Genomic DNA, 10,780 nt, shown 5'->3' on the forward strand with positions numbered 1-10,780 from the left:
CTGTTTAAAATAGGTTTATTTATGAGTGGTTAAAAAGTACCAGACATCATTTAAAGTAGCTTTGACTATCAGTAAAATGGTGTTATGAATGAACAAAGTCTTGAAGGGCTCAATGATTCAGGACCAGAAAGTAGCATCAACTAAACCTTTTCTGTATCCACTCCTTTACAGTTGTGTATTATTGGTCTGTTTTGTGCAATCCGGATGTGAGGAGTCAAGCTTAAATTTTGCAATTGGAAGAACAAAAAGTCCTGTCTTGTTTTCTGTTGAATTCACCTCCAGAGGTTGCATGTCACAACAGGAGGGATTCCCTGATCTCTTCAAACACCGCATCGACATTTTTGGTTGTGTAATAGTTGTCAAACATCTTAAATGTTCAAGTACAAACTAGTGTAGTGTTGAAGAAACAGTTGTTTCACAGAGGCTGTTGAGCAGAAAGAGGGCAGTAAACGTACACTGAGTTGTCATTGCAAGTTTAATTTCAGGCTAGCACTACATATCATGAGCAGTCGATTAAAATACATCCAGTATGAAAACATTCCTTAGGCATTCATTCAGTGTGCGTCAAATTGCTAAAGATCTACTTCATACAGTGCTTTGAGTCATTCTCTTTTTCTCTTTGCTTTAAGGTTGCAGGGCTGAATCGAGCTCCCACTTTAAAGGTATACTCCATATGGAAAAAAATGACCTGAATATTGTGACATGAATTTCAAGCTATGGAGTTTCTAAAACTAAGAGTGAAAGCTGCACGCTCTTCTGATAGTCCATTAGTTTTCATGCGTATCCAGATTGTCTGCGGCATAGAGTCGGATCACTTCTCTCTGGTTGCAGATAGGTGAGGTGGATGCAGACCTCAGGTGTGATTCGGTTCGCCCTCGGTATGCCTTCATTTGCCCGAACGGATGGCCGCACCGATGAGAAGTGCTGGAGAGAGAGCTGCGGTCAGGGCTACAGGGGTGACACAATGAAACATTTGTGCCCTAAGTGATATTTTCAAGGATGTAGAAGATGAGCTCCATCACAATGGGCTCGTCGCCTCTTTTGCGCCCCCTGCTGTGGATGACTGGGATCAGCACACTGTCCAGTGCATTGAGGTATTGAGCCGGGAGGGGTTGCCCATTACTCCCAGCCACAAATCCCACCTGAAATTACCAACAAACCACACATTACTTTGAGGGAGATTCCTACAGAGACAACAGTGAGACTTGGGCTAACATGTGCTATGAGTCATATGTTAGATCGTGAAAAAGAAAAAAAAAAATTGTACAATGAAAACTCAACCGTATGAAACTTCAACAGACACTCAATGGTGCCACATTTTGTCAAGAACCAACTATCATTCTAAGGAAAGAGTAAAACTTTATTGCCAATAAATATCAAGTAGTTTAAGGACCCAAACAGTGAAACAGAAAAATGGAGTGGCAACAACAGTTTTAAGTGTTTATTTAGGCTGGTATTTTTTCATTAAAAGAAAAGTGTAGACTCTGACTGAGCTGGTATGATAATCTGAACACAAGGCAATCGAATCCTAAATCTACATAAAAACAAACCAAATATATATATTTGGTAGCACTTTATTTGAAGTCCCCCTGTATAACACATAAGCACATTTATAAAGCATTATAATGCCATTATAACACGTGTAGCTATAGTTATAAACATTCATAGATGATCATAATGCCAGGACCTAACCCTAACCCTAACCCTATGCTGTATAGTGAGTTATAAAGCATTGTGATCATGTATGAGTGTTTATAACTACTTATAATGTGTTATACCGGGTGCTTAAAGTAAAGTGTTACCATATATTTTTTTTCAAGTAATTATTAAAAATGGCCGGATCGCTTATTGTTCTGTCGAGCTTTTGTTTAAGATTTTAGTACAGTTTCCACTGAAAAGGCAAACTGCACATGCATTGAATTTCTGTTGAGAATCCTGATGTTTTTGGAAGTGCGTGTGTAAGATGAACATCTCTCGCAATGGGGGATATTCCATGTTTTGTGGATGTCTACACATAAAATGCTGGTGATGAGACCTTTTCTTGTTTAGGGTTACACAGATGCGTGCATCAGACACCAGAACTGGTTTTCTGACCTCTTGAGGTGTCGAAGTGACGCGCAGAGGCCCCAGTTTTGCCATCCCATCCTCTTTCAGTAGTGTTGAGATGTGGACACAGTGCCCAAGCATAAGGCTCTCGGCGATCCTCTCTGTCAGCCAGGCTGTGCTCAGCAGAGTCGTGTCGCTCCTCCTTTGGGATGATCCCCTCTCTGAAGGAAGAAGACCTGCATAAAAGTTTAACGTGAATACAAAGAGAAGACAGTTGTTTTGTAAATATTCCGGATATGTGAATGCAGTTAAAAATTACAAACAACTGTATTATAACTATTACTGTTTGATATTAAATTTATGATTTTGTTTATGTTATTTTCTTCCAACTGAATGCAATTCACACCTGTTTAGCATTTATAAAACCAACGTTGCTTCAGCTTCACTACCTCCGTGCTGCAACCAGTAAGTTTATTCTGGTTGTGTTATCCAATTAATTTTCACCATTGTGTTGTATAGGAAGACATTTCAGGTAAATTGAAAGCACATCTACTGTTTACAACGCAATTAGCTTCAGATGAAAAGAAACAGAATACCTTATATTTTCCCTTGAGTATTTTTTGTACAATATTTTTTACTTTTAGTTGAGAAAGAGAATGTAACAGTTGTCAAAGTTGAGTACATGCTTTCAGGAGTCTTTTAACTTGTGATTATATGTACCTCTGTCCAGCGGATGATCTTCCCATTTTCTTTGTATTCTGACTTCTGAAACATCTTTGTACTGTTAATAGACTCCATGGACTTTCCATCGATTGGGCTTATGACGCTGGAGAACACAAACATTGCTTAGATTACTTTATATGGTTTAGTGCAAAACATAGGCCAGAGAATAATGTTTAGATGAATCAAGGCCTGGATTCTTGCTCATGGGGACAGTAGTTATTTTTCTTCTTTAATGTTATTTTCAGTTTACCATATTTAACATGCTGTTTGAATTTTCTTTTTTAGGAGTTTGGAATAACTTTTCTGTGTGACTGAGCACAAAGGCCACGTGAACTTGAGACAGGTGGACACACACACACACACACACACACCCCTTATTCACACTAGCATTTCTCCTCCATCCACTGTACACAAACAAGCTCCTGGCTCTCTGATTGGTCAAGTCGTCCACAGGTGACGGTGTAGTCTTTCATCTCCCGTAGCGACCGGCGGAGCTCCGCCATGGTTTCCACGGTGATCTGCACCATTAACCCATCTTTGGAGAGGGGACAGCAATAAGATGAAACACACAAACAGACAACAATGGGGGGGGCGGGGGGGCACACACTCACTCACACACTCACCTGCTGAACGTGACACACTGCTAGACAAACAGTCTGTTAGAAGTACACAGACACACCATACAAGATCAAAAAGATCTAAATAAAGCAGGTTGAAATGGAGGCGCTCTACTTTCAAAGTATAGCAGTAACGTCTTCCTGATACCAGGAGGGTAATATGCCAAATGACCACTTAGCTTCCCTTGAGAGAGGAAATCCTACCTTCTACAATGCTGGACTTAGCCAAGTATCCTGCAGATGCTTTCAGTGCACTGCTGAATATGAAAAAACATGATCCAGTAACTGTATCAAAGAAGAAAAAAAAATATGTTGATATGGTTGGGAAATACAGTGCTCAACAATATGAAAATGGATGTACAGTGCCACCATGTGTTATATAACTGAAAATGTGCCTCTTTCCTTTTTAATACATAGAACTCTTTTAGTCATTCATGTTCTTTACTCCTTAAATTGGCTTTAAATGTCGTGTTGGTTTATTTTTCCGTGGGTAATTTACGTGTAATCCAAATAAGCCTGTGAATTCACACTCACTCATTTCCAACTTGAACTTAGTGGATTCATTACTGTACTGATCAATAAAATGGTAACACCGTGATTATTATCTACAGGTGGCCTGTGGTTGGTTTACCATAGCTGTTAGGTTAACATCATTGCTGTCTGATTAAAAATTGATTTGCATCTGCACTTACAGCTTTGACATTAAAAAAGTTTGTTCAAGGTCATCTGTTAGCCTTTTCATTTCAATTGGTGAGAGTTACCACTGTGGGTCCCTGATCTTTGTTCCCTGTCAGCTTTCTGAAGTGTCTTATGTGGCTGCACTACTGCATGGGCTAATGCGGAAAATGAGAATTCCCCAGGAAATCAATAAAGTATGATGAGTTTATTAGTTAGTTTATATTGCCCACATCTTGTTGCAATTTAGTAAATATCTGATTATGCAATTATAGATTTGTGTTTTCCCACACTATTTAAAGTATTTTTGTTGTTTCTTTGCAAGTTAAATATTATTTTTAACAATTATGTGAAGCATTGGAACACTGTCAGAATGAGGAGATTATTTTGGCTTGTTTGTATCACTTTGAGATTTCAGAAATATAAAGTACACTACAAATTAAATACATTTTTATGATCATGAATATGCATATGGTTATGAATGTTAAACTATACATTTCATTATTGTGTGTGTGTGTGTGTGTGTGTGTGTGTGTGTGTGTGTGTGTGTGTGTGTGTGTGTGTGTGTGTGTGTGTGTGTGATCTACATTAGATTAGGATTCAGGAAGAAGGATAATTCTACAATTTGATTATTAATATTGGAGACAAGAGAGAATTGAATAAGTTTTCATAAGTGAGTATTTTAATCTATTTATATATATATATATATACAGACATATTCTAATTTCTATAAATAATCTTTTTTTCTTTAGCAAGTTTCTGTTTTTTGTCGTGTCATGAGATGAATGAATGCGGTTGAGCTGCTCCAGGTCTGTGTTGTTGATGGTGAAGTGCAGGACTGACAGCGCTCAGTGACACATCATGTCTTGAACTTAGACTGAACACATCCTGCCTACAGGCACCAATAAAGTCACCTTGACCTTGAAGCTTTTTCAACTACACAAGACGCTCATCTTCCATCAAGTGCAGCTTATTGTTCATTACTTTTGCCCAAGAAACTTCAGCATGTGATTAGGGATCAAAGTAAACGTTGTGACAATGTCACTTCAGATTGAACTCTGCTCTCTGGCGATCATCTGGCAGTGTCCAGTGTTCTTACCTTTGCGCGGTTGATTGTGAATGCTGATGGCTTGGGTCTGATACTGGCCATCGTCTGCTTGCACACATATGAGGTGGGAGTCTGCAGTCTCATTGAAACATGCCCCTACAGCCAGCACATGCTCATTGGACTTAGTCAGAGCCTTCATTAGCTAAGTGGGCAGAAGAAGAGGGATGACGTTTGAAAAATACATATACCTGAGGAGTAAACCCTGTGAAGATTAGTTTACCTCATTATACCCAGTGGACGGTATTTTTATTAAGGTCTTGTGAGCCTCTAGATCCACAGTGAGTCCCGGCACCGCTGGAAGACTGTAACGGTAATTCCTAAAATCCTAAAGAAAAAAAAAAAGATGGTGAAAAAAATCAGACCATCTACTACAGGGAGCTTAATTAAAAGTGAATACATACAACTTTTTTTTTTTTGTGCTGATATGTAACAGAAAAATGGTTACAAAATCATACTCACCAATACAGTCTCATTATAGTGTGGACCTATTTCCCCAAAAACAAGGGCTTTCTAAAGCGCCACAGCTGTACAGAGGACACGGATAAACTGGAGAAAACAGAAAAAAACTTGGAAACTAAGAATAAAGCAGAACCTTTAAAGCTACAAGAGTTGATAGAATGGCCTGGCTATCATCTGTATTCAGCCCCGATCGCAGCATGAGCCAGGGGAAAAGCTTTCGCCCAAGCCACCTCTGCTCTGTGCACCAGCAGGCCGAGAGGTAGTGGCTATTTGCAGAGGTAGACCTTGAAGGGACTGGAGAGTGGCACGAACGTACAGGAAGCCGGCATGCTCCTCACTGCCCAGGAACTACTGCCGACAGGGGACAGTGAAAGGTCTTCACACACCTTCCCTGTAGAAATACAGATAGAACAATAGTTTAGAAAAAAGAGAAGAAAGACTGCCCAGGTCCATGCGAGTGACCCTGACCTGTGAGACTGTCTCTGTACAGCTGGATGAAGTGGCGAAAAAATGTCCTTGGGGAAACTTTTTCTTCAGGGAGGCACTGCAGCAGCACGACCACCTCCACCTGGCCCACAGCATGCATTCCCTTTGTTGTTATTACACCAGCACTTCCTGTTAACATCTACAGCCACAACATAAACACAAGTTCAGGGGGCCCCGGGAAGTCTTCAAATGAGAAAAGAGGTTTTGAATAGGGATAAGCACTTCTCGGCAATATATAAAAATATAAGTCATAGATATGAATGTAATTTTAAATTTCCTATTTTATCCTATATTATTTTACAGAGGGATCACTCACTTTATATTTCACTGTCATAAATAAAAGAAGATACATACAGTTGACCAGTTTGACCATTGCTAGTAGATTAGCATTGAGCACAAACACCAAAGGTTTGGGCCTGCCACTCTCCAACTCCTGAATAAGTAACATCTCCGAGGGCTGCTCCTCCACAGTGTAGTCTGAGAAAAAAGAAATAAAAGACATACAGTAGCGAGGTGTTATTATGTTGTGTCCTGTGAGCTTGTGATTTGAGCTGTGACTGTCCAGTTTATTTTTTTAAGGTTTCTCTAATCTGTGGGTACTGACCAAATGAAATGGCTTTATGAAAGTAAATTTGTGCTTAAGAATGTGCCGCTCTTGCCCACCGAAATGGGCCTGGGGGATGAATAGTTTTTTTTTTTTTCTGATTCTGAAGAATGAATAGTAAGCATCCTTGTACATTATGGGATTGGTCCAAATTAAAGTAATTTGCAAAAATTGATGGCTCAAGTGTATCAGGAAGTAACAATTGAATAATTCAAATATTCAAAATTCAAATAACATGTGACTTCAGTCACAGCTCTCTATTGTTCAGCACTCTCATCTCAGTAAGAAGTGCTGGGTTTGGTTCTGGGCCAGGGGATTTACATACATGGCATTTGCGTGATCTCCTTTTATATTTATATATCTTTTTCCAGCTACTCCAGCTTGTTTACATAATCGTAACTGTCTCTCTGTGTTCGCCCTGTGGTGTACTGACAACTTGTGCTGGATGTTTGCTGCTCTTCGCTCAGTCAAGATGGGCTTCAGTTGCTGTCGTGATCCAACTTTGATAAGGTGGTATGGGGGGAAACTATTCTAGAGGTCTGACGTGCACAGAAGTTTGAGAACCCTGGTGTGTGTAAGGTATAATTCTATCTTAATAATCCTCTCAATACAAATAAATTAAATAGAACTGAATTTCTGTGACACTTAACTATCAACCACTGACTCAGCTTATAGTAGCCTTATTTGTGATTGTTGAACTCCAGCTTGCGCTGCAGATTCACATTAATCTTACCTCCTTTGACTCCTGTGGAAGTCAGGATGGGCGGCAGACCATCCAGGGGAATGAGGTTAGAAGAGCTGCTCACAAGGGACGTGGTGCCCCAGCCATAAGGACCGCAGGCCTCCTGAAGAAGGATGGGGACAGAGGAGTGAGACCACGTATTTAACAAACATGTTCTCTGTGGTCTATCTGCTAGATCTTGAGTGAGCTTACACTCGTCATCCCATACGGCCTCAAGCTTCTCCTGATCTGCGGGGAACCGATGGGACTTTTACCAGGTCCGACCAGCCCACGCCTCATCAGTGGCGAGAACGTCGGCCCCCGGACTGGAGTGGTTGGAGCAGATTCTGACTGCTTACTGGAGATAATTTCATCTGCAAACCACACCCTCCTCTTTCCTCTTGGAGGTGTTCCTGCAAAAACAACCCAAAAAAAACAAAACAAAACAAAAAAAACCCCTTGAGATTTACATAGGCATGTTAAAAAAAAAAAAACTGAGTTTTTGACAAAAAAAAATCTCACTTTTAATGAGGGTGGAATGACAGGAAACACAAACGCGTCCCTCCTTTCCATCCAGATGTGTAAGTCTGATCTTCAGACTGGAGCATAGTGCGCAGAAAACCTGATAACACGTAAATACAAGCACACAAACATTTCATACACTAACTATTAATCTCTCTGCAGTTGCAATGACACAGAAAATGTTCATATTTGGCCTCACCTTCCCACAAGCACGGCAGTGGTGCCTCCTCTTGGTGAATGTAAACTTGACTCCACACTTCATGCAGACCTGAGCCTCAGCATCAGGGATCCACAGTGGAGCAACCTCTCCCAGGACGGTGCTTCGGTCCTTGGATAGAATACCAACGGGGTTTGTCTGGGACTCATTGTCAGGAACCACAGGAGTAACTACGCTGTCTCCGACTGCTCCTTCTCCACATGTGTTGGTCACATCCTCGTTAGATCTGGTCACTTTAAACTGGCTCTGGTGCTCCCTGGGTCCTTTGCTGCTTGTCTCCTCACAGCTGCAGGAATGCTCTTGCTGCTCACTTTCCTCCAGCTCCTTTTCCTCGACCACAGAGTCCTCCTTCGACAGGAGACCCTGGGGCTTCTTGTCTTCTGCCGCCTCTTCCTCCTCAGGCCAGGCAGCCTCAGCCGGACTCAGTACCAGGGGGCTGGAGGACTCCTTTTCACCCCATGTGGAGATGGCAGTCACAGTGCAGCTACCTTCCTCCAGTTCAGAGTGAGAAGCTGTTTTGGCAGGATGTTTAGATGGTTTCTGCTCACACGGTCCAAAAGTGCTTCTGAGTGTTGCATCTGAAGCAGCTTTGGATGGAGATTCTGGTTGGATTTGACCACAGCCCAGACCTGGCTTTGACACATCCCCATCTTTGAGCACAAGGAGGCAGGGCCTGTTCAGCCAGTGCTGCTTGGTGTCCTGGTCAGATGGTTTTGTCTCCTTCATCTGTTACAAGGAGTGTAAGGACAACATCGACACTGAAGCAGATGTAGTGCTTTAACCTCTTGTTCACATAACTACACACACATTTACATAACTGCACACACATTTACACATACCATGATGCATTAGTGGATCATTAATAATGACCCATTAGCTGGAAAGGCTTTGTTCATGTGTGCTAAGTGGCCATTAAATACAATGGGCTAATTTATCGCCACATAGTTAATATTCTTAATAGTTTTCGTCTTCACTAAAATAAACACCAGTCATTTAAGTAGTGCGTAGTGTGTTTGAGCTAACCACAGAACACACCACGGTCACAAAATGTGCTTCCTTTCCACAAAATATTGATGAACAGCCAAGGGTAGCAAAAGATTGATGACCACATGGCCACTGGCTCCTCAGAGAACAGTTCAATGGTAGTTCTGCTTTTAATTGGGCCTGTATATTGAGTGTCTGTGTGCCTTGGGGATACACAGAAGTTACTGGTGTTCTGATCCTAACCTTCAGTAAGTCTTTGGATTGACCTGTTTATGTCATTCATAATAATTATCTAGAAAAAAAAAGTACAATTATGTTGTGACCACCAACATTCTAGTGTGATATATTGTTTTATAAAACATAAAGTTTCAGAGCAAAAACAAACAAACAAACCAATTCTCAATCTTTTTAGTAGGTGTCCACTGCATAAACTTTGAGGTGTGTGTATACCACCCCATGATTTGCAAAAGAAGAGGGCGTCCCTGTCCCGCCATTATTTTTGCCTGTCATCTCTTCTTGTTGCTGTCAGCTCCTCTGGTAAATTGACAGCAGCCAGGGCTAAAACGGTGGCATGCACAGTCCGCGTTTCTGAGACACAGCGATTCCTGCATTGGTGAACCACTCATATGGTGGCATGAATCACTTGCTACCACACAGTTTGGCACATCAATAAAAAAACAGAATATCCAAAGGAAAGGTCCGAGGTCATGTGTCAAACAACAATGCTATTTTTTGCATAACAAACTGCAGTGCAGTTCCTCTGAAAGACACAAAAAGAAGAAAACAACGCGGGATGTGGTGACCGCTGCGAGTATCGGAGAACATTTCTCCGAACTGGCGGCTGTGCTCTGCACCGACGCCGCTCTCTGCGTGCGCTCCCGTTTCCCGGGACAGTGACGCAGTCGACACACGTGCAAATGTTTAATTCGCTCGCAGGTCTCGAGGCCGGCGGCAATGCGACACTCAGCCCGCATCCCGTTACATCAGCCCATCAGCCAGGACAGCTCGCCGGGCTGATGCTCGCTCAGGTCTCGGAGCTGTCTCGGGACAGCGCGTCTCTGTGAGCCTCCGGTCTTCACACGGGAATGTGCGCACACTTTCACACGAACGCGCGCACACACGCGTTTCAGATGATGCCGTCAATGCGCGCGGCCAAATGCTGCCTCAGCGTTTTTTCCAGTGACAAACAGACGCGCAGTATCATCATCCTATAACACACGGGCGATGAATGGGAGAGTAAAGCAATCCCCACCCCGGTGAGACGAAACCAGTGTCTTACCCTCCGTTATTGCTCCCAAAAGGCTTTCGTTCTCATCATCCCGCGCAGAAAAGAACTTCAGCATTTTATCCCGTTACATCTGAGAGCCGAGGAAAACAGAATCAGGCAGTGGGGTCTTTCCTCACAGGCGGAGGATGGGATGATTCCGCCTTTCTACCCTCTTCTGTGTGATCTCCCTCCTCCCCTGTGTCTCTCTGCAGCTCTTTGAAGAAACTCAGGAGGTGTGCAGAAATGTCCCTCCCCAGTTTGCTGTCTGTCCACAGCCCGCAGGACGGCTTGCAAGCCAAGACATCGCAGCTATGACGCCAGATATTAAAATTCTGCTTTATGAATAACCAG

General features: G+C 42.2%; 1 protein-coding gene across 1 annotated transcript; it reads right to left on the minus strand.

Moving 5' to 3' along the window:
* Nucleotides 1-463: 463 nt before the first annotated feature.
* LOC115382330 (zinc finger FYVE domain-containing protein 9) lies at nucleotides 464-10,725 on the minus strand. Its single transcript, XM_075410400.1, is given in 21 exon segments — nucleotides 464-1,142; nucleotides 2,095-2,216; nucleotides 2,219-2,282; nucleotides 2,767-2,872; nucleotides 3,141-3,160; nucleotides 3,162-3,304; nucleotides 3,591-3,671; nucleotides 5,161-5,311; nucleotides 5,390-5,494; nucleotides 5,625-5,687; nucleotides 5,690-5,715; nucleotides 5,792-5,895; nucleotides 5,897-5,976; nucleotides 6,032-6,229; nucleotides 6,231-6,253; nucleotides 6,469-6,591; nucleotides 7,452-7,563; nucleotides 7,653-7,852; nucleotides 7,962-8,061; nucleotides 8,161-8,904; nucleotides 10,442-10,725. Coding segments are annotated over 20 exon segments (2,727 nt in total). The 5' UTR covers nucleotides 10,442-10,725; the 3' UTR covers nucleotides 464-980.
* Nucleotides 10,726-10,780: the final 55 nt, after the last annotated feature.

Source organism: Salarias fasciatus, chromosome 23, assembly GCF_902148845.1.
Source record: "Salarias fasciatus chromosome 23, fSalaFa1.1, whole genome shotgun sequence".
Classification (NCBI taxonomy): Eukaryota; Metazoa; Chordata; class Actinopteri; order Blenniiformes; family Blenniidae; genus Salarias; species Salarias fasciatus.